At 35.2% G+C, this 26613-nt stretch overlaps 1 protein-coding gene across 1 annotated transcript in view; it reads right to left on the bottom strand.

The window, feature by feature from the left end:
* LOC143239094 (fasciclin-1-like) overlaps positions 1-26613 on the bottom strand; it is an 86096-nt gene that overhangs the window by 26712 nt on the left and 32771 nt on the right. The window contains exon 2 of the mRNA XM_076479914.1: positions 2819-2966. Within this exon, the coding sequence (XP_076336029.1) occupies positions 2819-2966 (148 nt within the window). The remainder of the gene's footprint in view (positions 1-2818; positions 2967-26613) is intronic.

The following is a 26613-nucleotide window of genomic DNA, read 5'->3' as shown; positions in this document are numbered from 1 at the left end:
GCAGTAATCCAAATACAAAATTTGGTGACGTCAGAACAAGAAACTGAGTTTGATGGAACACGTGAGGGACGAGTGAACACTTTTGAGAAATTTCGGTTTTCAGTTGCCGTCACATAATTTCATTAGCTGTTTTTATATACATATTTTTAAAGATACTGTTATTCTGAATCTCCAACAAAGAAGTGGTGTAAAATCATCTTTTGTGCCCATCAAAAATAACCCTTTTATTTTAAAACTAAAATGGCTACCAGGCCAATAACTAAAACTATAATCGTACGCGTAACGCATTACCTAACCCTTTCTGAAAGTTACACGTTTGATAAAAGTTTACTAAGGTTTATTAATCTGGTTTGTTTTTGTTGGGTTTTTCATTTCTTGTACGTGATTACCGTTAAATGTGTATCTAACACAACTAAGTAAGTTTAAAAATTCGGTACTCTTGTCTCTGGATGCTAATTGGTTAAGAATAATTAACTTCCGAAACATTGTTCGTCGCTGACAAGAAATTCCGTGCGGTGTCGCTGTGGAGTTTATCTAAGGATCCGTTTAACTTCCTATCAAGCTAGAAAATCGTTGAAATCGATAAAATACCCTGCAAATAATACCATTAAACCAAGAGAATAATAGCAAGCTTGTTACCAAGATACATAAATGAACATTATTAAAATCATTTCCATAAAGCAGTTACTTTAATCACTTAGATTAACGTTACTCTATAGCCTGATCATAAGTCATTTCATGGGTTTTAATCACTTAGATTAACGTTACTCCATAGCCTGATCATAAGTCATTTCATGGGTTTTAATCACTTAGATTAACGTTACTCCATAGCCTGATCATAAGTCATTTCATGGGTTTTAATCACTTAGATTAACGTTACTCTATAGCCTGATCATAAGTCATTTCATGTGTTTTAATCACTTAGATTAACGTTACTCCATAGCCTGATCATAAGTCATTTCATGGGTTTTAATTACTTAGATTAACGTTACTCCATAGCCTGATCATAAGTCATTTCATGTGTTTTAATCACTTAGATTAACGTTACTCCATAGCCTGATCATAAGTCATGTCATGGGTTTTAATCACTTAGATTAACGTTACTCCATAGCCTGATCATAAGTCATACCATGGGTTTTAATCACTTAGATTGACGTTACTCCATAGCCTGATCATAAGTCATGTCATGGGTTTTAATCACTAAGATTAACGTTACTCCATAGCCTGATCATAAGTCATTTCATGGGTTTTCCTTGTCAATGTATTAATAAATTTTATGTAAAATAGGGTCGGAATATTGTAATGGTGTCCAATATTTAAACAGATAAGAAAATGTTTAATTAGCACCAGTGTATGGAGCAGTATTGGTGTAAATAAAAAAGTTTATATCTTAGGATTTATATGACTTCAAGTGTTTCCTTGGTTGTAACCAGTTTCTCTTATTGCGGTTCCTTGGTGGGTCAGCGATAAGTTTATGGGTTTACAACTTTAAAATTTAAGGTTCAATTCTCCGCAGTGAACGCAGCAGATAGTCTAATGTGGCTTTGCTCTAAAACAAACAAACAAGCAATTTTTATTAACTAGTAGGTCAAGATGTAAATTCCTCAAGTTGTTTTATTAGTAACCAATTATTTTTTTATTAATAATAATGTTCTTTAGTATTATCTTACAAGACTTTTAATACAGTAACATTTAAACAAAGAAAGTGTCTTGTGTCTGGGTGTATGTCCTCTTGTCCATGGCAAATATTTTTCATGACTTTCAAGACTAGGAGACCCTCATGGTACTTGATGTTTGTCTAGAAGACTTTGCCAGTATCTAGTAAACTTGCATAGCAAATGATGGACAACTATATCATTCTGCTTTTACGTCCAAGAAATCTTTGTGATGTATGTGACGCTATCATAGAACATAATAAGTCTAATGAATAACTTAGAACATAATAAGTCTAATTATTAACTTTGAACTTAATAGGTCTAATCAATAACAGAACTTAATGGGTTTAATTAATAACATAGTATATAATAGTAAATAATAGACCTAATCAATAACAAAAATACTTATGATGTTTGTCATTCAGCATAATGCTACACAAAGGGCTGTCTGTGCTTTGCCCAACACAGGTATCGAAAACTGGTTTCTAGCAGTATAAGTCCGCAGACATACCGCTATGCCACTGGGGAGCCAATAACATAGAACATAATGGATATAATCAAACACATGACGGATTTAAGCAATAGTGTAAAACATAACAGATCTAATTAATAACGTAAAACATAATGGATCTAATCAATAAATTAGAACATAATAGGCCTAATAAATGATATGAAATATAATATGTCTACTCAGTAGTATAGAACTTAAAAAGTCTCTAATCAGTAACATAGTGCATACCAGGTCTAATTAATACCGTGGGGCATAATAGGTCTAATCAATTACAAATAAAATAATCTGCCCAAACTGTGAAGAATCGACTTCACAGACTGTTGTAAAAAATATGTATATACTTATCTACGTGATATAACGAAAATATATATTTACTTATCTACGTGACATAACGAAAAATAAATGTTTACTACTATACGTGATATATTGAAAATAAATGTTTAATTATCTACGTGATATATTATAAATAAATGTTTAATTACCTACGTGATATATTGAAAACAAATGTTTAATTATCTACGTGATATGCTATAAATAAATGTTCAATTATCCCCATGGTATATTGAAAATCAATGTTTCATTATCTACGTGACATATCAAAAATAAGTATTTATTTACCTACATGGTATTTTGAAAATAAGTGTTTGCTTACCCACGTGATACGTTGGTATTCGATTTTCATCCTGCAGCGTGAAATCACGAACATGCGCAAAAGCCTCGTCTACGGGAGCGAAGAGTGTCACCCTACGTTTCTTCAAAAGAAGTTGAGCAAGCTCGTCGTTACTGGCCAGTTGTAAAAACTAAGACGGAAAAAAAAACAACACGTGTGAAACAATCAGTTGTAAAAACTAAGACGGAAAAAAAACAACACGTGTGAAACAATCAGTTGTAAAACTAAGACGGAAAAAAAAAAACACGTGTGAAACAATCAGTTGTAAAAACTAAGACGGAAAAAAAAAAACACGTGTGAAACAATCAGTTGTAAAAACTAAGACGGAAGAAAAACAACACGTGTGAAACAATCAGTTGTAAAAACTAAGACGGAAAAAAAAACACGTGTGAAACAATCAGTTGTAAAAACTAAGACGGAAGAAAAACAACACGTGTGAAACAATCAGTTGTAAAAACTAAGACGGAAGAAAAACAACACGTGTGAAACAATCAGTTGTAAAAACTAAGACGGAAAAAAAACAACACGTGTGAAACAATCAGTTGTAAAAACTAAGACGGAAAAAAAAACACGTGTGAAACAATCAGTTGTAAAACTAAGACGGAAGAAAAAACAACACGTGTGAAACAATCAGTTGTAAAACTAAGACGGAAAAAAAAAAACACGTGTGAAACAATCAGTTGTAAAAACTAAGACGGAAAAAAAACAACACGTGTGAAACAATCAGTTGTAAAAACTAAGACGAAAAAAAAAACACGTGTGAAACAATCAGTTGTAAAACTAAGACGGAAAAAAAACAACACGTGTGAAACAATCAGTTGTAAAACTAAGACGGAAAAAAACAACACGTGTGAAACAATCAGTTGTAAAAACTAAGACGGAAGAAAAACAACACGTGTGAAACAATCAGTTGTAAAAACTAAGACGGAAAAAAAAACACGTGTGAAACAATCAGTTGTAAAAACTAAGACGGAAAAAAAAACAACACGTGTGAAACAATCAGTTGTAAAAACTAAGACGAAAAAAAAAACACGTGTGAAACAATCAGTTGTAAAAACTAAGACGGAAAAAAAACAACACGTGTGAAACAATCAGTTGTAAAAACTAAGACGAAAAAAAAACAACACGTGTGAAACAATCAGTTGTAAAAACTAAGACGGAAGAAAAACAACACGTGTGAAACAATACTTTTAAAAATATCTAACTTCAATATTTCCAAGGGATTTTCCTGGTTAATTCGTGTGTCACCCAATCAACTTGTAATAGTACAGTTTAATATTATAGAACTACTTATTTACATGTAATGAGTCACAAACGTGTTTGGAAATATAACAATTCACTTACGTTTTTGTGATGAAAAAATCACGACTGTCTTACTGTATTCATTACTATTAAACATTATGAAATTAATTTTATTAATTAATTAAGGTTTCAATGTATAGGGTGAACCACATTATTCACTGAAAAAAATAGTGTCATAAGACAAAACCAATGATGAATAGTAAGTAACCAGTTCCCATATATACAACCTGTAAATTATATACAAGCGTTCGTACATTTCACTTTATCCTGAGTGGACTTCAAACTGACTCAATTAGGCCCACACCAGCTCGACATCAGTCCATGATATTACTAATTATAGCTATGCAAAGTTCGAAGCTGTTATATTCTCTATTCTCTTACTGTTTTAAGTAGTTTTATCTTTAACGAATACCTTTGTAATGCTTTGAATTAATATCATTAAAAATAAAACGAATAATCTTATCTGCGTTACTGTATAAATACAAATACAGAAATTCATTCGATACGTTACTGTAAATCAAACGTTTTCAACTCGAACGACATCTTATACGATGCATGATCAGATCAGAGCCCTAAAGGTTCAGGCAGGGCTGTCATAATTCATAAATTTTTATTAGAGGGAGGGCAACCAACTAGTAGAGCTGTTACCTATGGCAACAATTTTAACCGAAAAGTGGAACTGACTGCCACACTTATAACTCACCACAAGTAAAAGTGTAGAGCTTGCTTAACAGCATATCGCGAGCTTGAACCTTTATCCTTTCGATCCTCAGCCCGGCTCGCTAACTTCTAACCCACGCTCCTATTTTATATACAGATATGTATATATAGTGAAACAGAGATCTCACACAACAATGTAACACAAAATACAGGACGTTAATTCCAGGAAACGTCAGAAACGTTTATAACGTGATAATTCAAAACCAAAACTGGCTGGTGGTGACCTGGCCTTGCCTGGTAGTTAGGGGGCACTAGGTTCGCAATATGAATCTCGCGGATTTGGATCTCCGTTGCCAAACATGCTCGTCCTTTAAGTCATTGGAGCGATAATGTTACGACAAATCTCACCTTCGGTGGTAAAAGAGTAGTCCAAGAGTTGGTGGAGGGTGGTGATGACTATATGCTTTCTCTCTAGTTTATCACTGTTAAATTAGGACCGACTAGCGCAAGATAGCCTTAGAGCTCTATATCCGAGACCCTAACCCAACTATAAACATTCCCAGCAACCAATTAGCAACCCTCATAGACTTCACCACGATAAAGACAAAATTCATGTTCAACAACCACAACTATATACAAACAAGTGGCCTAAGCATGGGCAACCCAGTATCACCAGTTCTAGCTAATACTTTTATGACACAAGTTGAAACACAAGCAATTAACACAGCATTACATCCACCACTATACTGGTACAGATATGTAGATGACACGGTTGCGGGATTCAGATCTACAGAACACACACTTAATTTTTTCAATCACATTAACTCTAAACATCCTAACATTAACTTCACATGTGAACAGAAAGAAAGCAATCAAATATCATTTCTTAACCTCAAAATTACAAGAACCGACACACAATTTAAAACATAAATCCACCGAAAAAATCACCCATACTGGACTATACATTCCTTGGGACTCAGCACATGAAACAAAACAAAAACTCAACATACTAAGAAACCAAATAAACACAGCCATAAAACTATGCTCATCAGATAAAATTAACGATGAATTAAACAAAATAAAACAATACTTCATCAACATCAATAAGTTTCCTCCACAAACCGTAGAAAACATTATACACACACACCCAGACAGAAAGCAAAATCAACCAACAAAAGTAAATATATCTCACGAATCAAAAAATCACGAAACCATATACTGCTGCATACCGTATATTCCCAACATCAGCAGACAAATAACCAACATTTGGCAAAAACTAGTAACAAAATATGACATTCCAGTTAATACGAAATTAACTCACAAACCAGGCACAAAACTAAGGTCTATACTATGTAAAAACTACACTGACAAACACCACACAAACATTATTTATAAAATACAATGTGATAACTGCCACGACTTATATATTGGAAAAACAAGTAGAAAAAATGGAAACCAGATTCAAAGAACGTAAAAAGTCACCTTCACACGTTTTCGAACACTGCAAGTCAAATAAACACAACATAACCATAGAAAACACTCAAATACTAAATAAAAAACAAACATAAACAAACGCAAAATTAAAGAAGCCTTACTTATACAACAACTTAAACCCAAAATAAGCCAATATAAAGGAACGCCTTTATACCTATATTTATACCTTAATATAATAAAATAAAATTAAATATCAGTGATGTCGAGAAAACCCACTTGTAGAGAAATATATATGTAAAAATGGCTCGTTTGGGTTGAGAAAATATTTTACATAGAAGAGCGAACAACGTTTCGACCTTCTTCGGTCATCGTCAGGTTCACAAAGAAAAAGGTAACTGACCGGAAGCTGACCACATGTTAGGAAGGGGTTGTGTAACTGAGTGTTGGAATGTAGAGGGCGGTGTTCATTGTTGTTCGCTCTTCTACGTAAAATATTTTCTCAACCCAAACGAGCCGTTTTTTGCATATATAATATGTTAAACAGTTTATATAAACAAAGAAAAGGAAGGAGGAAGAGGTCAAGTGCACCTGACCCTCCTGGGTATATATAAATACCAAAACAACGAGAGAGAAAACTAAACATTCATGTCGAAAACACTAGGAGATCGCTTATAAAATTTTCTTTTAGAACTCGTAATGACGTGGTCTTTACTTGATTTTAAAAGCGTAAAATCATAAGTTGAATCAGCCTTAAACTATATTTTAATAGATTTAAAAGTCGCTAAGGTAGGATTACAGATAACCTTGATTACTTATTGAGTATTCAGTCATGTAACACAAAGATCAAAAAATCACTTTGAAGATTTACACTTTAGGCAGTTTTCACAAGGCTTTCTTCTCTTTCTTTTTTTTTTTACCCTTTCACGTATATAAACTTGCACAAAGTAAACCTATTATACTCCTAGCGTGTGGGTGAGTAGGGATATTTTAAAAAGACTCCCGAAACCTCTACACAGCAAGAACGAATCGGGGTTTATTCAAACATTCGTTAAATCAGGGTTAGTTCTCTTTTTATGTCCTTCAGTGCTTTTCTCAGCTCAAATTATAAACTCACGGTCATTGACATGTCGCAAAAAGAACAACTTAGGACTTTTTTCTCTTTACAATCTGTCTCCATTATATATTTCTTCCCATAGTTCCATGCGTTTTTGTTTAAAGAAACTTGCACAGCTTTATTGAGGTTCAACACGGTTTATAGAACCAAGACTGGACTGTATGGAAAGCTTTACGTTTAATGTTACTTCTCAAAGTGAGACCCAGGCACTCGCAACTCTCTCGTTAGAGCTCAAACCCGTTCCATCTCTTTTTTAGTCGCGGCATAGTGGCTGATACAATGGCTCTGAGTTTGCTTGTTGTCGTTTCACTTTGTTTTCAAGTACAATCTTTTTGTCTCATAGTTCCGTCACCTCTTGACCGACTTAATATCAAATTACAGTCTCGGACTGAGGAGATCTAACCCTTTCGATTGATAACATCTAATCATGCCCAAAAAAGTGTTTTAGGTTAATTTTCACTAATCCTGTCTCAGATATTTTCAGTTTGAGGATAGGCTGATAAAAATACTCGTGAATAATGAAATCGATTCTTGCACACGTGGTCGGGCATGACGAGATGGTTAGAGCGCTCGACTCGAAATCTGGGGATCGTGGGATCGAATCCCCATCACATCAAACATGCTCTTCCTTTCAGATGTGGGGTCGTTATAAGTCACGGTCAATCCCATTATTAGTTGGTAAAATTGTAGCTCAAGGGAAAGAAGTTAATCATAACCAACCGCTGCCAAATTAAAGACGGATAAAGCAGATATCTCTCGTGTAGCTCTGTGTGAGATTTGAAAACAAAAAACAAATCGCGTATACGATAACTCCACGCTTGTTATTACTGGAGCACAAAACTGTAATTAATAAAAAGTTGGAAAAATATCTGATAGATTACTTTATCATCTAGATGTTTAACAGTTGTTATTACTCTTGTTTTCACAAACATTTAACCCCAGAACAGATTGTTTAATGTGGGTTGGACGCCCTCTTCTCTCCTGGTGACTACGATACATGAATTAGTATTTAGTTAAGTATTTTGTCAACTTCAGCATAGGTGAGACCATGTGATCAGATATGACCAATGAGTAAAAGTAACGTCATAAGAAATCAGAGATGAACCATAAGAATCAATATAAATCACTTAAACAGAGTAAAATAAAGACTTAAGGTGTAACAATGAAGTAAAGGACGTAGATTGCATCAATGTATTCTCAATACGTCTAGTATGGGTATTAAAACCTCAATTAAAATGAAGTACAGAACAACGTTTCGACCTTCTCAGGTCATCCTCAGGTTAACAAAGATAGCGTGCAACTGAAAATATATTTTTACTTCAAGTGTGTTTCTGGTCATCACAGAGTAAATAACATTAGCGTGTTGAAGAGAAAGGGTTGTTCGACACACCCACTTACGCATAGCAACATGTGCGCACTCACACATACACACTGTTCATAAATCCAAATGGTTTTGGTTTCTTTTTTTAAAATGAAAATCCTTAAAAACACATCTCAAAATAAAAATTCAATTCCTCTCCTGCCTACAGGTAATCCGTAAATTTACGGGCTTACAGTACTAAAATCTGGGTTCGGTTTTTTTACGATAGACAGGTTGCAAATAGCTCATTATATAGATTTGCTCTTATAAAACAACAACCATTTCTCTCTTTATGTATAAAATGTTTACATATATATAAATTTACATTTTTAATATATGTATGTATACCCAGCCTACCCATAAATGAACAAAGACCCACCACATCCTATTTCGTTAAACACAATTGGACAAACCGTAAAACAAAGGGTACAGGATAGTGATTAGTATTTGATGATTCTGCTCTTAAAATATTACTTAAGGCAGCAACAGGGTTACACGTCATATTTCCAAGGTGTGAAATCTGGGCTTGTGAAACTGCACCCCATTTCTGGAGAATAATTTGGATGAGCTTGCCCTTAGAAACTGGTCTTTTGAAACGCTCCAAGGTGGACTACGCACGTTCGATAAGATTCATATCCGGTGACCGTTCTAGCCACGTAAAATAAGTAACGCCCTGTTCTTCCAATCATCGTTTTTTTTGTTTTTTTTAACTCGAGATAAACGAATAAGGAACTTCAACTTGCATGAAAACACTACCTTGTCTGGTAAACTGGTAGATGACGTAGTCAGGTAGACGCCCCTGGTTTTATTTTTCTAGGAGCATTAACTGTACCACTGCATAACAGCAGGTGTGATGTCGAGGTTTGCAGGTCGTACAACGAATGTACCTGGAGTGATGGTTAAAGTTTGTTTGTTTGTTTCGTTTGAATTTCGCGCAAAGCTACACGAAAGCTATCTGTGCTAGCCGTCCCTAATTCAGCAGTGTAAGACTAGAGGGAAGGCAGCTAGTCATCATCACCCACCATCAACTCTTGGGCTACTCTTTTGCCAATGAATTGTGGGATTGACCAAACCATTATAACATCCCTACGGCTGAAGAATGAATATGTTTGTTGTGGACGGGAATTCGAGCGCTCTAAACTCGGATTGCTAATTAAGCACCCTAACCACTGGGCCGTGTCGGGCCTCTTCAGAAGGGACAGGCTTATCTGGAATGAAGATATGCCTGTGTAAATCATTAAAACCAAAACACATAAAACCTACGTGAATGTCATATGGTTATTACCATTATATTATTGGTTGGAGTTGTAATACTTGTGACCTAAAGCTAAAGTTAACTGAATTTTACTTTTTAAAGAGAGATTTTTCGTAACTACACATTCCATGGTGAAAGTACTCTTTCAATTTGCTTATAAATAAGTGACAGGCCCATCTTTACGATATTATGATAACTATGACAGAACAGCAACTGTTTGTGACGTTATGAGAATTTTTAACTATGACAATATGAGAATCGTAACTTTAAGATATCATGACGATTTTAACTGTGACAATATATGGCAACTGTAATTTTAGGACATTATAATTAAGGTAACTGCTACAATATGACAATTGTAATATTGTATGAAAATTGTTACTTTTGTTTTTAAGTGCATCGACAGGAATTTCTGTTTTCAAGGCTTACGTCAACTATAACCTATCAGACTAGAGGAAAGGCTGATGTTCAACATTACCCACTGCCAATTCTTGGGATGCCGTTTATGAACGAATAGTGAGATTATCTATAACATTACGAAACCTCCCACGGCTGGAAAGATGAAGATATTCGGTGACATAATTCGACTGTTTGAATTTCGGGCAAAATTATACGAAGACTATCTGGGCTAGTCGTCTTCAATTTAGAAGTGCAAGACTAGCGGGAAGGCAGCTGGTCATCACCACCCAGAACAAACACTTAGGTTACTCTTTTACCAACGAATAGTGAGATTGCTCGTCATGTTATAATGCCTTCATGTATGGAAGGGTAATATGTTTAGTAGGAGAGGGAAGTGAACCCTGGGCCCTCAGATTAGGAGTCGAGCGCCTTAACCACTTGTCCGTGCCGGGCGTAAAGTTGAAAACATTTAAAAAATATAATTTCGTAACTGTGTTATTGTGCTCTTCATTTCCTGTCATAATATTTTTTTACTAAGCATAAATATAACCGATTTAAAAAAAAAACTTGCACCAGTTTATTTATGTAAACATAAGAACCTTTATCCTTTAAAATATGGTTTATTATTTTCTAGGTGGCGCTACTGTTCCATTATTCTTGAAAACGAAGCCCTTCCGAGTCTCGGGTTGTACTCTGTATCAAGTAAAAAATTGACGTAGTCGTTTCTCTGGCAAATGTTACCAATAAAGCAATGTCTATACGTTCTTCCTTTCAAAGAGCTCTTGTCAGAGTAGCTTATATGAACTAACAGTGCGTTAAGTATCTTATTCCTACTCTATCGTAGAACTTCCTGTAAATCAGTCCTAACAGGCATGTCCTCTATAAAAGTGCTGTGCTGGTCTCTTAATACAACAGATGTTAGCAGTTTACAAATAGTAGCTCATCCTTTCTGATGATATTAGAAAAGAGACAAAAAAAAAAAGTTAATAGCTCGAGAAAAAGTGCAACTTCTCGTGCTTTCGAATTCTAAACATTAGGTGTTTTCCGGTACAAAAATCCCCTGGTGAGTAAGCTGTGAATTTCTGGGCTTGCAATGCTAAAACCTGGAGTTCGATTATCTGTAGCTGACAAAGCGCAGCTAGTCTCTTGTTTGGCTTTGCGCTAAAACACGCAACGACAACGCATCTCTAATATTAACATCAGTTAGTAAGAAATATTAGTTGTAACCTTGAAAATGTTGGACTAATTTGTGATTAAACATAAACTACGCCATCTTTTATTCCCCCCCCCCCTTCCTTTCTTCGTTATAGTCACTCTATGCGGATAATATACGTCACAGGATTAGTAAATGTTAGTTCGTTGAAGTTTCGGTAAAATAATTAGAACAATTGTTTGTTTGTTTGTTTTGGAATTTCGCACAAAGCTACTCGAGGGCTATCTGCGCTAGCCGTATCTAATTTAGCAGTGTAAGACAAGAGGGAAAGCGGTTAGTCATCACCACCCACCGCCAACTCGTGGGCTATTCTTTTACCAACGAATAGTGGGATTGACCGTAACATTATAACGCCCCCCACGGCTGAAAGGGCGAGCATGTTTGGTGCGGCCGGGATTCGAACCCGCGACCCTCGGATTACGAGTTGAATGCCTTAACCCACCTGGCCATGCCAGGGCCCAATTAAAACAAATAATGGGTGAAATGTTCCCCTCTTAATAGGTAGAACTTTAATACGTTTTTGTTACCCTTTTGTTTTCTTTCTTGAGAACTGGAAGATTATCTGGTATATCAGCTATTACTCAATTCGTACAAACAGAAATAAATCAGTTTCTGGGAAATAAAGACTCATTGTTTGTTTTCAGTTTTCTTTACCTTTCTCAGATACAGTGTTTAAATCACGTACCTCAGTGTAGTTTCTAGATAAAGTTCGATTTCTTCCAGTTGTTGTGTGATATATCACGTAATGGTATGGGGCAGTTTTCTAAAAATACATTATCGTCTTTGAAATCAATGCCGATAAAAATGAAAAGAAACTAGGCTCTTAGACTAGTATCGATTGTTTCCTCTGAAAGCCAAACTACGTCAGAAAAATAAGAGAACACTGAAAGTTCAACACGAGTTTTCTCTTACGTATGCCCCTCGCTATTACAGCGGTAAGTCTACGGATTTACAACGCTAAAATCGGGCGTTCGATTCTCCTCGGTGGGCTCAGCAGATAGCCCGATATGGCTTTGCTATGAGAAAACACACAAACACACACTCTTACGCATTAATAAACAGAACGAATCTCAAATTAACCTTACGTAAGGAAACGTCGAATCCTGTGTATTTTATATACCACATCTATTTGTCACTAAAGGCATAGTCCCTTTATGAAGCAAGGCAATATAAGCCTAAAAAAGGAGCACTGAATTCTGTGAATTTTATAAACCATCTCAACTTGTCTCCAAAGGTATGGTGTCACTTTCAAACAAGGCTTAAATGTACTGTTTAGTTTTAGTTTTGATGTGTGAGAAACCAACATCACTGGACTGCTATGCAGTTAACTCTATCACGACTTTCGTTACAGTGGATTCGTTGTTCCCTTGACAACTTTTCCAACTAACTATAGCAGTTGTATGGCTACGTTGGCCACTCACGTGGACTGTTGAACGTTGTTATCTACTTCCTTTTTCTCCTATTAACTTCAACTATCGGCAAGTTTCCAGGGTTATTATGTTAGGGTTAAATAATACTTACCCTGGCCCTTGTGTATTGTAACATAACTAAAGTTCGTGAAAATTTATCCTTCATATTGTAACAGTTCTTATCAAGCGATTTGTTAATATAAATAGCGTCTCAACAAGCCAATACTGTCTGTCATATCCCAGCTGGCCTCAAAGACCTCTGGATATTCGTCGAAAGGCCTCGTTGGATGTAGCATATCTCGTTTGAATGATATTTTATTACACATTATTTACTCAAAGTGGTTCTTTATTAATAATTTAATCTTCTTCGGTTATTCCAGCATCAGGACAGAAGGAAATAATCTATCAGTTCATACGACTAACGTCGATATCCATATGGTTCATATGAAAGTTAAGTACAAGTCTACCTAATGGGCTATTTGTGCTCTGCTTACCACGGATATTGGAATCTGGTTTCTAGCGTTTTAAGTCCACAGTCATACCGCTGTGTCAATGTGGGTATCAAATTATTATTATGTAATTATAGACAAAATAAAGATAACCCTATACAGCCTCGGATATAACTATGTAATTATAGACAAAATAAAGATAACCCTATACAGCCTCGGATATAACTATGTAATTATAGACAAAATAAAGATAACCCTATACAGCCTCGGATATAACTATGTAGTTATAGACAAAATAAAGATAACCCTATACAGCCTCGGATATAATTATGTAATTATAGATAATTAAAGATAACCCTATACAATCTTGGATATAATTATGTAATTATAGACAAAATAAAGATAACCTTATACAATCTTGGATATAATTATGTAATTATAGACAAAATAAAGATAACCCTATACAGCCTCGGATATAATTATGTAATTATAGACAAAATAAAGATAACCCTATACAGCCTCGGATATAATTATGTAATTATAGACAAAATAAAGATAACCCTATACAACCTTGGATATAATTATGTAATTATAGACAAAATAAAGATAACCCTATACAACCTTGGATATAATTATGTAATTATAGACAAAATAAAGATAACCCTATACAGCCTCGGATATAATTATGTAATTGTAGATAAATAAAGATAACCCTATACAGCCTCGGATATAACTATGTAATTATAGACAAAATAAAGATAACCCTATACAACCTTGGATATAATTATGTAATTATAGACAAAATAAAGATAACCCTATACAGCCTCGGATATAATTATGTAATTATAGATAAATAAAGATAACCCTATACAACCTCGGGTATAATTATGTAATTATAGATAAATAAAGATAACCCTATACAATCTTACATATAGTTGTTTAATTATAGATAAACTAAAGATAACCCTAAACAATCTCGGATATAATAAGTAATTATAGACAAATAAAGATAATCCTTACAACCTCGGATATAATCATGCAATTATAGATAAATACATATAATCCAGCCTTGATTAACAGGTCCTGCTACCGATCGGCACGTGTAAGATATTGTCCCTAATCCTTTATTCTGTAAAACTTAACAAGTTTAATGTTCTCATCCGTCTGTGTCAGTTAAGGTGGAGTTTATTTCGGTGTGGGTAATATTTGACCTTGAACTAATAAGTTGATACTCAGCTGCAATAAGCATGCACAATAGAACAGAGCACTGGTTCTCAAGCGGGGGCACAAAATTACTTCCAGGGGGTACAAGGCGGCGGGGCGGCATAATAGTATACGTCAGCGCAGTTCAAACAAAGGGTGAGGGGAACTAATGTGTGTGAAAGGGTGTGATGCAGGGGGTATATGGTAAAGTTGAAAATCAACTAGGTGCATATTACCGAAAAAGGTTGAAAAGCATTGGAATAGAGGACGCTGCCTGTCTATATTTATTTTAAAGAGAACTGGTGAAACTGTAAGGATTGACACAGTTTATACCGATAACTGATCAAATTATGAAGGCTAAATAAAACATTTTTTTTTTGTTAGGGTTGGTTGAATAAGAACTCACACAATTTTCCGTAAAAACTGATCGAATTATGAGGGTTCAAAAAAGCCATTCAGTTAGAATTGGTCGAATTAATAGGGCTAACATATATGCTTTTAACTCAAATTGAAAGTTTTTGTTAGTATGCAGACTTGAATTTGTAATACCTGTTTAGTTTGCATGGATTATTGGTGCTATTTTTAAGAAGCTCCAAAATTGACTCAAGTAATATTTATATTTCCTCTATTTATTTTAGATGTATTCTCGTATTACATGTATTCTTCAACTGAAAGTGTTTTGTCAGATTATTTACTGAAAGCATTACTGTATTTCCGCTATTTATTTTAGGTGTATTCTTCAACTGGAAATGCTTTATCAAATAATTTGCTGAAAGTGTTACTGGATTTGCTCTTCCTGTTCTTGGTGTATTATTCAAATAAAAATGCGAGCTATGTTTGCAAAGCAACATGACATATGATTTACGTTCAAAACAATAAAGATCCGGCATGACCTAATGATTAGAGCACTCGGCTCGCAATCAGGCCCGGCATGGCCAGGTGGTTAAGGCGTGCGATTCGTAATCTGAGGGTCGCGGGTTCGCATCCCCGTCGCACCAAACATGCTCGCCTTTTCTGCTGTGGGGCGTTATAATGTGATGGTCAATCCCACTATTCGTTGGGTGGTGATGACTAGCTGCCTTCCCTCTAGCCTTACACTGCTAAATTATGGATGGCTAGCGCAGATAGCCCTCGAGTAGCTTTGCGCGAAATACAAAAACAAACAAACAGACAAACAAACGGGTGGCGGGATCAGATCCTGTCACCAAGCATCCTCGCTCTCTCAGTCGTGTGGGTAGTACAGATTAACGGTCATTCCAATTATTCGTTGGTAAAGAGTAGCCCAAGAGCTGGCGATGGGTGGTATTGGAAAAAAAACAACCAACAAAATGAAAAATTCAGTACGAATTTATTCAGCGACCTCTTATTATGCATACCTCGTTATCTGTTTAGAAACCTTTATGTCCCTTACAAGTACAAACGCGGTTTACAGAATTGTGAAACCTATGACAAAACATGTTAAAATTGTTGCAAACGGGAAGAAAATCCATCAGCTTTCTCCCATCACGAAACAATTATTACGTTCCCCAACCCCCATCACCCCCGCTCACGGCGTGTTTAGCTTTCATGCTTTGACCTTTTACACTATTCCTACCACGAGGAAATCTATGGTAACCATAGCAACTAGCAAAACAACGGAGTGTTCGTGTACATGTGGCTACATATGTTAAATACGATTTTACATAACTATCCTGCAATAAATACTAGTTTACCACAATAAAAATTCTATCACGTGCATACAGTTTTTGTTGTAGTTGTTGTTAAACGTGAGTCTCTACAGCAAAAAAAAAAAAAATTAAATAAAACTGAGAAAGTGAGTTAACGGTTTTTCAACTTAATAAAGTTAAAAATAATAATTTTAATATTTTACGAGACGTTAAATGTGTCATGTAATGTTTTATTACGGTTAACTCTTTACAGTGTATGCAGACATATACTTAAAGCCGGTTTCGATATATTCTTTTAATCTCATAATAAGCCATTTATCAAAACCTATGTAGTGTTAAGAATTACAGAAAATAGTGAGTTAGTGTGGAAACGTAAGACCTATAAAATATGATGGCGTCGATCGATTGGCGACGGCAAAGCTGGTTAAGCCGCCATTTGTTAAACAGTCTCCTACACGGCGCCACCTTTTGTGGTCCAAGCGTTTTAACCTCCGAGAAAAACTCTTCACAAAAATGATTCATGCGCCCATAAGTCGAATTGAAATCCACGTATTTTTTAACTTAATTTTTAGCTACGAAGCACTTTTTGTGTACACACACATACATATATATATGTGTGATATCTATACTAATTTTTTTATGGTCTGTTATTGAACTTCCCAAATAACTCACACTTGAAAAATGGGCGATGACGCTTATCGGACCTGAAACAGGTACGAACAAACACGAGGATACTGCGTCGAGTAGCCTATACAAACACGTGCCAAACCGTCGAGCAAAGAGCCAATTGAAAGTTTTGAAAATTGTGAAAAATTTTCAAAATTATAAGGTATTAATAATGGTAACGAGAAACGAGAAACAAACCAAATTAAACACCAGGTTAAAGCTAATTGTTAGTTTCTGTGAGTGAAGACTTGATGCGTATTTAAAGGAGATCCTATAAAGTTTTATCTATCTTAAATCTCTGCCATTTGAACCCATCATTTAGCGAGTTTCAAACAGACAGTATCTTCTACTGTAGCTACTATGTCATTATTTTTATGTTTATTCTCGCTTCATCATTTTTGTGTGTGTGTGTGTGTGTGTTTTTGTTTTTGTTGTTGTTGGGTTTTTTCCGGGGGTCAGAATAGAAGAACCTTCATTCAATTACAATTGAGAATTTTAAATGGGATAAGATGGAAATGTTCTAAGTGTTGAAAAATGGCCACTGTTTATTGGAAGATTAAACTAGAAAAGTAATACAGAAGATAAGGATGAAGCGTTTGGAACTACAAAGAAATGATCAAAATATCATATACTACAGTACTTCCATACAAAAGTATCAGACGTCAGATGACGCTAGGGAGCGCTGAAATAGAACGTTAGAAATATTGCTATGAAATAGAACGTCATACAAGATCTAACGCCCTAAGAAACAAAATGGACGGACTCTTCAAGTAAATCTCGCAATATATACGCAGTCATTGTAATGATAATCGAAAATTTTAAAAATTGTAATATTGACAATTTATAAGGCTTAATATGTACATATAAATTGGGCCTTATAAACTGTCAATATATTAGTGGCTTATTACCTTATTTGTATGTATAGGATTAATTTATATGTAAATTTAGGGTTAACTTATTTCAATATATAAGATTAACTTATACGTGAATTTAAGATTAACTTATTTGTATATATAAGCTGAATTTATATGTGTATTTAGGGTTTACTTAGATGCTCCTTCCCAGTGGCACAGCGGCATGTCTGCGGACTCACATCGTTAAAAGCCGAGTTTCAATACCCGTGGTGAGCATTGTGTAGCTTTGTGCTTCATTATAAACAAACAAACAAACAAAACTCAGATGCCGACTTAGAATCAACTTGTATGTGAATTTGAGATTAACTTATCTGTGTACATAGGATTAATTTATTTGTGGATTTAGGGTTAACTAATGTGTGTATATAGGATTAACGTATATGCAGGTTTAGGATTTACATAAATATGCTAAATCAGGTGGGCCTCGTTTAACATTATTGAGATTTCGGCCGACCCACTTAACCAATAGTCCTGTATAATCAAATGACTACAGGTTTTAACTTTCTTCTATATAATTACTTTGTGACATCAAAGTACTCTGGGCAAATTCTTATACTGAACTGTCTTGATTAATGTACTAACTATTTTTCATCACTTTCATTCTGATTCAAGTGTATACAGTTTACGCATTTTTTTTGATGAAATATTCTTAATATTTAGCGCAGTTGCTTGAACAAGTTTTATTTTTCAATGTAATTAGAATTTTGGAAGTTAAAACGCTAGCAGGTTTAGAAAGTAGTTAAGCGGAAAATATTTCAAAATCAATAACTACTTATGCATTTGGTTGTGTTATATCAGCGTCTGCTTTAATAAGCGCGAAGCCCCCTAGCGATGGGAAGCCCCCTAGCGACGAAGTAGTCAGGTATTCGATTGCGCATTTTTGTCCAATATTTTTAAATTAAACTTCAAGTTAGGTGTATAACTGTTGCATTAAAAGACTCAACATTACTATTTTTTTCAACGGAAAATTAATAATTAATTAACATAATTCTCAATGTTGTCTGCTGAAATGGAAAAACAGTTGAAATGTGGCGTTACATATGAACGATGATGACCACCCACATGGAAAAACTGATGAGGAAGTACCGGAACATTCAAAGGAAAAAACTAAAACAACTTCTGTATATAATTGGGGAATGAAAAAAGGGTCACTTAAGTAAAAACTGGCAGAGATCTAGTGGGTAAAAATAGAAGGAATGGTTTGATTTATTTTGAATCTCGAGCAGAGCTACACGAGTGTTATCTGCATTAGCCGTCCTTACCTTAGCAGCGATAGGTCAGAGAGAAGGGAACTATTCAACACCACCCACCGCCAACTGTCGGGTTAATCGTTCACCAAAGAAGAGTGGAATTGATCGTGACTTTATAATTCCCCCTACGACTGAAATGGAAAGCACGTTTGGTGTTAGTGGTATTCGAACCCGTGACCTGCAGAATGCGAATCGAATGCCTTAACCACCTGTTCAAGCCGGGCTCAAAATCGAAAAAAGAAAAGTAGATAATGACCTACTTGATCTGATGACGTCAGAAAATAAATCAGGGATAAGAAACTTAAATTAGGAAAAATTATGTATAGATAGCGAAGAACAGGGAACTATGGTGAACCATAATCGTCAATATTCGGGATTCCAGAGAGTACCATGATTGGTTAATTCAGTTCTTGAGTTGCTTATCTTGCATAAGCTATGAAGATATAAGATATGTCCACTAGTAATGTATGTGCGAAACTAACGGGTGTGTGTAACAACATGATAGAGAACCCATACTCGACCAAGTACAGCGTTTCAAAAGTACAACGTGAATGGCCTAACGGTTAGGGGCACTTGACTCTAAATCTTAGGGACTCAGGTTCGAATCCCTATAACCGAACATGCTCTCTCCCTCCCAGCCTTGAGGGCGTCACAATGTGACGGTCAGTCCCACTGTTCGTCGGTAAAAGGGAGTAGCCCCAGAGTTGGCAATGGGTGGTGTTGACTAGCTTGCTTCCTTCCTCCTAACTTATCACTATTAAATTTGAGAATTTTTTAACGTGGTTAAGCCTCGTTAACGTGTAGTTCCGCTATAAATTCAAAACAACGTGAATAGAATGTCGCTGAAACTGAAAGAAACGTCAAAACTAAAAAAAATAAAATAATAACTTTTATTCAAAGTGTGAAAATTAAACCACGGTGTGACCTGGACATGGCTAGCGTTCTTTTAATGTAAATCTCTATATTCAAGTTTCTTTAGGGTCGTCTCCTCCTGCAATAGCATACTGGTATGTCTACGGACTCACACCGCTAAAAACCGGGTTTCAATATCCCTGATGAGCATAGCACAGATAGCCCATTATGTAGCTTTGTGCTTAATTCCAAATAAACAAACAAATCTTTAGGGCTATGAGTATGCTATAAAATAAGGATAAAAAGCATCAGTAACTTCAAACTATTTGGAACATGATACTTGTTTGCTATACAGTACACTAATAGGTTACGTGTTTTCATATTTCCTCCCGTCATCGAATTTTGGAACACATAATAAAGCGCAGGCGTCCAGAGGTGTTTCCCGTCAAGCATATACATATATTCCTCCACGTCACAGTCTACGCCCGGCATGGCCAGACGGTTAAGGCCCTCGACTCGTAATTCCCGGGTTCGAATCCCCGTCACACCAAACATATTCGCCCCTTCACTCATGGGGAAGTTATAATGTTACGGTCAATCCTACTATTCGTTGGTAAAAGAGTAGCCCAAGAGTTGGCGATGGGTGGTGATGACAAGCTGCCTTCCCTCCAATCTTACACTGCTAAATTAGAGACGACTAGCGCAGATAGCCCTCGTGTAGCTTTGCGTGAAATTCAAAACAAACCGAACGTCAGAGTCTTTTGAATTTGCAATATTGAAACCTCACTGTTCAATCAGCATAAGTAGCCCAACAGTCAACGGTGGGTGCAGCTTTAGTCTATCAGTTTAAAATTACAGACAACTATGAGAAGACAGTCCCTTGTGTAGATTTACCCAAAACGTCTGAAACAAACTAACAAATTAAGTGGTATTGTTACTAGATAACGAGCGTCACCAAGTGACAATTAAGGAAAACTTGATTTTCAGTACCATATTCTTCCAACTATAGGCCAACAGTCACGTGTTTGATTGTTGTTAAGCGTAATGTCATACATGCTGCAGCCTTCACGAGTACTTGAACCCCTGATCTCTATTGATAAGTGATTAGAACCCTATTTATAGCATTATAAGCCTTCACACTTACCACTGAGCCACTAGAGGGCGATAAGATCGCATCACTTAGAAAACAAATACAAATAAGTTACGATATGTAATTTACAAATATTTTACTTATTTTCCCCAGTTTGTTTTGTATTTTGCGCAAAATTACACGAGGGCTATATACGCTAGCCATCCCTAATTTAGCAGAGCAAGACTAGAGGAAAGTAACCACCACCCACCGCCAACTCTTTGGCTACTCTTTTATCAACGAATAGTGGGACTAGCCGTCACATTATAATGCCTCCACGGCTGAAAGGGCTGGCATATTGGGTGTGACGGGGATTCGAACCCACGACCCTCAGATTACGAGTCGAGTGCCCTAACCATCTGGCCATGCCAGGTCATTTTCCCCAGTTTGTGTAATTAAGTGAAAGCTTTTATGTTAAATGAATAAAAAAATACATGAACAAAGAAAACAATAAAATGAACTTAATTGACAATGTCAATGTTGGATACCATGGTAACACTCAATAGGAATTAAAACAACAGCTGGTGTTTAAGTCTCTTATACCGTTGCCCCCTAGGGCTTCTGGTAAACCTAAAAGGGATCATAACACAAAATTGGAGTACAACACAAATAGCCCGCTCTGTAACAACAAACAAGCGTGTGTACGTGTTTTCTTACAGTAAAGCCACATGGGGGTATCTGCTGAGTCCACCAAGTGGAATCGAACCGCTGATTTTAGCGTTGTAAAACCTTAGACTTACCGCTGTACCAGCGGGGAACAACAACAAACACCTACATTTTCTATTGTTCTTCTATTGCTATTTTCACTCAACTGTGTGTAACAGTTCCGTTGTTACACATACCTCTTCGTTTGTTTCTACACATCGCTGTTATGTTTTGATTGTTATAGTTTGCATACAACACTAGCGCTTCCCGAGACACCACTAGCTTTAATTTTACATAATGTCTATTTAACCAGCTGCAGACTTCCTCCTATCCACCATGCTCCTGCAGAACTTGTAAATGGCCTTGAAACATCTTCAACATTCTCTATCTAATTCCGTTGAGCGTAGCCAGCAAGATGCTTGTTAGAAACCGAGTTTTAGTGTTGTCACATTGATAATTACAAGGACAAGTTCTTAAATAGATAAATATAGTTTCTTTTTGTTGTTGTTGTTGTTGTTGTTTTTTCAGGGGGTTGAATTTCGCGCAAAGCTACACGAGGGTTATCTGCGTTAGCCGTCCCTGACTTAACAGTATAAGACTAGAGGAAAGGCAGCTAGTCATCACCACCCACCGCCAACTTTTGGGCTCTTCTTTTAGCAACATATAGTGGGATTGAGCGATATATTATAATGCCTCTACGGCTAAAAGGGCAAACATGTTTGGTATGTCAGGGATTCGAACCCGCCACCCTTGGATTACGAGTCGAGTGCCTTATCCACCTGGCCATACCGGTTCTATAAATATAGTTATAGGCACAGTACCTTTCTTTTGTTATTCTTCTTGTCAAATAGAGGTGCCACTAAAACTTTATTTCCACTATATACGAAATGAATTTCTGTTGCTTCATTTAAAAAATAACCACAACATTATAAAAGAAAACTTGACACAATACAATATAAACACGTTAAACTGGTGTTCAAACATCGCTACAAGCATCTAAATTATATCACTACGATTCACCAGTTGAATATTAATATTTTATTTTGCGTAACTGACAGATCCCATAAGTCACCATTTTCCTCCATTCCCTCTGATGTCACGTGCAAGCGCATGTGATGGACTTAATAGGACACACCCTCTTTGTTCATGGGCGTTACTAAGTATTCCGCAATTCTAGAGCTATAAGTAGTCCATATTCACAATCTTATGGCTAGAGGCAAAAAAACTCTGCAATTCTATAGCTATATGCAAGCCATATTCACAATCATATAGCTAGAGGCAGTCCATATTCACAATCTTATAGCTAGAGGCAGTCCATATTCACAATCCTATAGCTAGAGGCAGTCCATATTCACAATCCTTTGGCTAGAGGCAGTCCAACTCTACAATCTTAAGGCTAGAGGCAGAAAAATTCCACAATCCTATAACTGGCGGCTGTCCATATTCACAATCCTGTGGCTAGAAACAGTCCAGATCCGTGAACAAATATACAAACAACTGCGAAGGTTTTAAATAGATATTTGCGAAGAAATTTAAATATTCGACGCAATTCTGAGGAGTGAGTACCTTTCGCGTTTCATATTTGAAGTATTAATGGCTTATTAAAATATATATAAAACAGGTAAACATAGCTATATCAAACAATATGTCGATAAAATAATTTAAATAAAGTCCAAACAAAGCTAGAAAATACAATTTATTCACACACATTGCAAAAAACTGAGTACAACTATGTAATACGTTAAAGTGCAAACATTTGGGACTCGGCATGGTCAGGTGGTTAAGGCACTCGACTCGTGATTTGAGGGTCGCCGGTTCGAATCGCCATCACATCAACCATGCTCGCTCTTTCAGCAGTGGCAGCGTTATAACGTGACTGTCAATTCCACTATTCGTCGGTAAAAGAGTAGCCCAACAGTTGGCGGTGAGTGGTGGTGACTAGCTGCCTTCCCTCTAAATTAGGGACGGCCAGCGCTGATAGTTCTCGAGTAGCTTTGCGCGAAATTCAAAGCAAACCATAAATTTGGTTTGCCAATTTTTATAAGTACATTATTTCAAGAATGAATATACAATACACCTGTTATTTTCATTACTACTAGAGACGAAATGTTTCAGTTTTGACACTGAAATATTCAGCAGTTAATGAATTTTAACGAAAGGATAAGAAAGTGAACGGGTGCTTATGAACTATACAAGAAATGTGCTGCCCCCTCTAATTATTCTTTCTCAGTAACTTCGTTCACACATACCCTCTAGTCCTTAAAACACTGTAGTGTAACTAAACTTACACGTTAACCTTGAATAACTCCTTTTGTTTCTATTTTCGTCTTTTTCTATCTTCACAATCAAAACGATTTTCACCTTGCATTTACCTTCCTTATTCAGGTTTTTTTTTTCTATTAGTTCGTTCTCGCTGACTTTCGACACATACGTAGAATAAATCTCAAACTAACAAAACTGGATCTCTTTATATTATTCGAATCTTCTCTTTATCAGTTATTTTAATTTACGTTTATATAACCTAGTGGTCTTTTAACATATTTCTGAGCTGATACGCGATTTTTAATTACACTTAAGAGAAAGATCTTAACTGTAGTCAAATCCAACTGAGAAGGTTATTATTTGTAGTCAAATCAAACTGTGAAGGTTATTATTTGTAGTCAAATTAAACTGAGTTGGTTATTATTTGTAGTCAAATTAAACTGAGTTGGTTATTATTTGAAGTCAAATACAACTGAGAAGGTTATTATTTGTAGTCAAATCAAACTGTGAAGGTTATTATTTGTAGTCAAATCCAAATGAGAAGGTTATTATTTGTAGTCAAATCCAAATTAAAACACTACTAATTGTAGTCAAATGAAACTGAGAAAGTTATTATTTGTAGTCAAATCCAACTGAGAAGGTTATTATTTGTAGTCAAATCAAACTGTGAAGGTTATTATTTGTAGTCAAATTAAACTGAGTTGGTTATTATTTGAAGTCAAATACAACTGAGAGGGTTATTATTTGTAGTCAAATCCAAATGAAAACACTACTAATTGTAGTCAAGTGAAACTGAGAAAGTTATTATTTGTAGTCAAATCCAACTGAGAAGGTTATTATTTGTAGTCAAATCCAACTGAGAAGGTTATTATTTGTAGTCAAATCCAACTGAGTTGGTTATTATTTGAAGTCAAATACAACTGAGAAAGTTATTATTTGTAGTTAAATACAACTGAGAAGGTTATTATTTGTAGTTAAATGCAACTGAGAAGGTTATTATTTGTAGTTAAATACAACTGAGAAAGTTATTATTTGTAGTTAAATACAACTGAGAAAGTTATTATTTTAATTAAATACAACTGAGAAGGTTATTATTTGTAGTTAAATACAACTGAGAAAGTTATTATTTTAGTTAAATACAACTGAGAAGGTTATTATTTGTAGTTAAATACAACTGAGAAAGTTATTATTTTAGTTAAATACAACTGAGAAGGTTATTATTTGTAGTTAAATACAACTGAGAAAGTTATTATTTGTAGTTAAATACAACTGAGAAGGTTATTATTTGTAGTTAAATACAACTGAGAAAGTTATTATTTGTAGTTAAATACAACTGAGAAGGTTATTATTTGTAGTTAAATACAACTGAGAAGGTTATTATTTGTAGTTAAATACAACTGAGAGAGTTATTATTTGTAGTTAAATACAACTGAGAAGGTTATTATTTGTAGTTAAATACAACTGAGAAGGTTATTATTTGTAGTTAAATACAACTTTGAAAGAAGATTTACTGGAATAATACATGAGACAGATAAGTTATGAAAATAAGTTAAGATCTTTGAACTTGTTTTGTCTAGAAAGAAAATGGAGGGTTCGAAGAAGTTACTGAGGTGTTTAAGACTGTTAAGATAATTGACAGTTTTGATGTATCATCTTTATCCGTATCTAATGGTGAAAGATAATTGACAGTTTTGATGTATCATCTTTATCCGTATCTAATGGTGAAAGATAATTGACAGTTTTGATGTATCATCTTTATCTAATGGTGAAAGATAATTGACAGTTTTGATGTATCATCTTTATCCGTATCTAATGGTGAAAGATAATTGACAGTTTTGATGTATCATCTTTATCCGTATCTAATGGTGAAAGATAATTGACGGTTTTGATGTATCATCTTTATCTAATGGTGAAAGATAATTGACGGTTTTGATGTATCATCTTTATCTAATGGTGAAAGATAATTGACGGTTTTGATGTATCATCTTTATCCGTATCTAATGGTGAAAGATAATTGACGGTTTTGATGTATCATCTTTATCCGTATCTAATGGTGAAAGATAATTGACAGTTTTGATGTATCATCTTTATCTAATGGTGAAAGATAATTGACAGTTTTGATGTATCATCTTTATCCGTATCTAATGGTGAAAGATAATTGACAGTTTTGATGTATCATCTTTATCCGTATCTAATGGTGAAAGATAATTGACAGTTTTGATGTATCATCTTTATCCGTATCTAATGGTGAAAGATAATTGACAGTTTTGATGTATCATCTTTATCTAATGGTGAAAGATAATTGACAGTTTTGATGTATCATCTTTATCCGTATCTAATGGTGAAAGATAATTGACAGTTGTGATGTATCATCTTTATCTAATGGTGAAAGATAATTGACAGTTTTGATGTATCATCTTTATCCGTATCTAATGGTGAAAGATAATTGACAGTTTTGATGTATCATCTTTATCCGTATCTAATGGTGAAAGATAATTGACAGTTGTGATGTATCATCTTTATCTAATGGTGAAAGATAATTGACAGTTTTGATGTATCATCTTTATCCGTATCTAATGGTGAAAGATAATTGA

This window comes from Tachypleus tridentatus, chromosome 2, assembly GCF_004210375.1.
Source record: "Tachypleus tridentatus isolate NWPU-2018 chromosome 2, ASM421037v1, whole genome shotgun sequence".
In the NCBI taxonomy this organism is placed as follows: domain Eukaryota; kingdom Metazoa; phylum Arthropoda; class Merostomata; order Xiphosura; family Limulidae; genus Tachypleus; species Tachypleus tridentatus.
The sequence above is the reverse complement of the archived record's forward strand: the minus strand, read 5'-3'. Positions and strand labels throughout refer to the sequence as shown.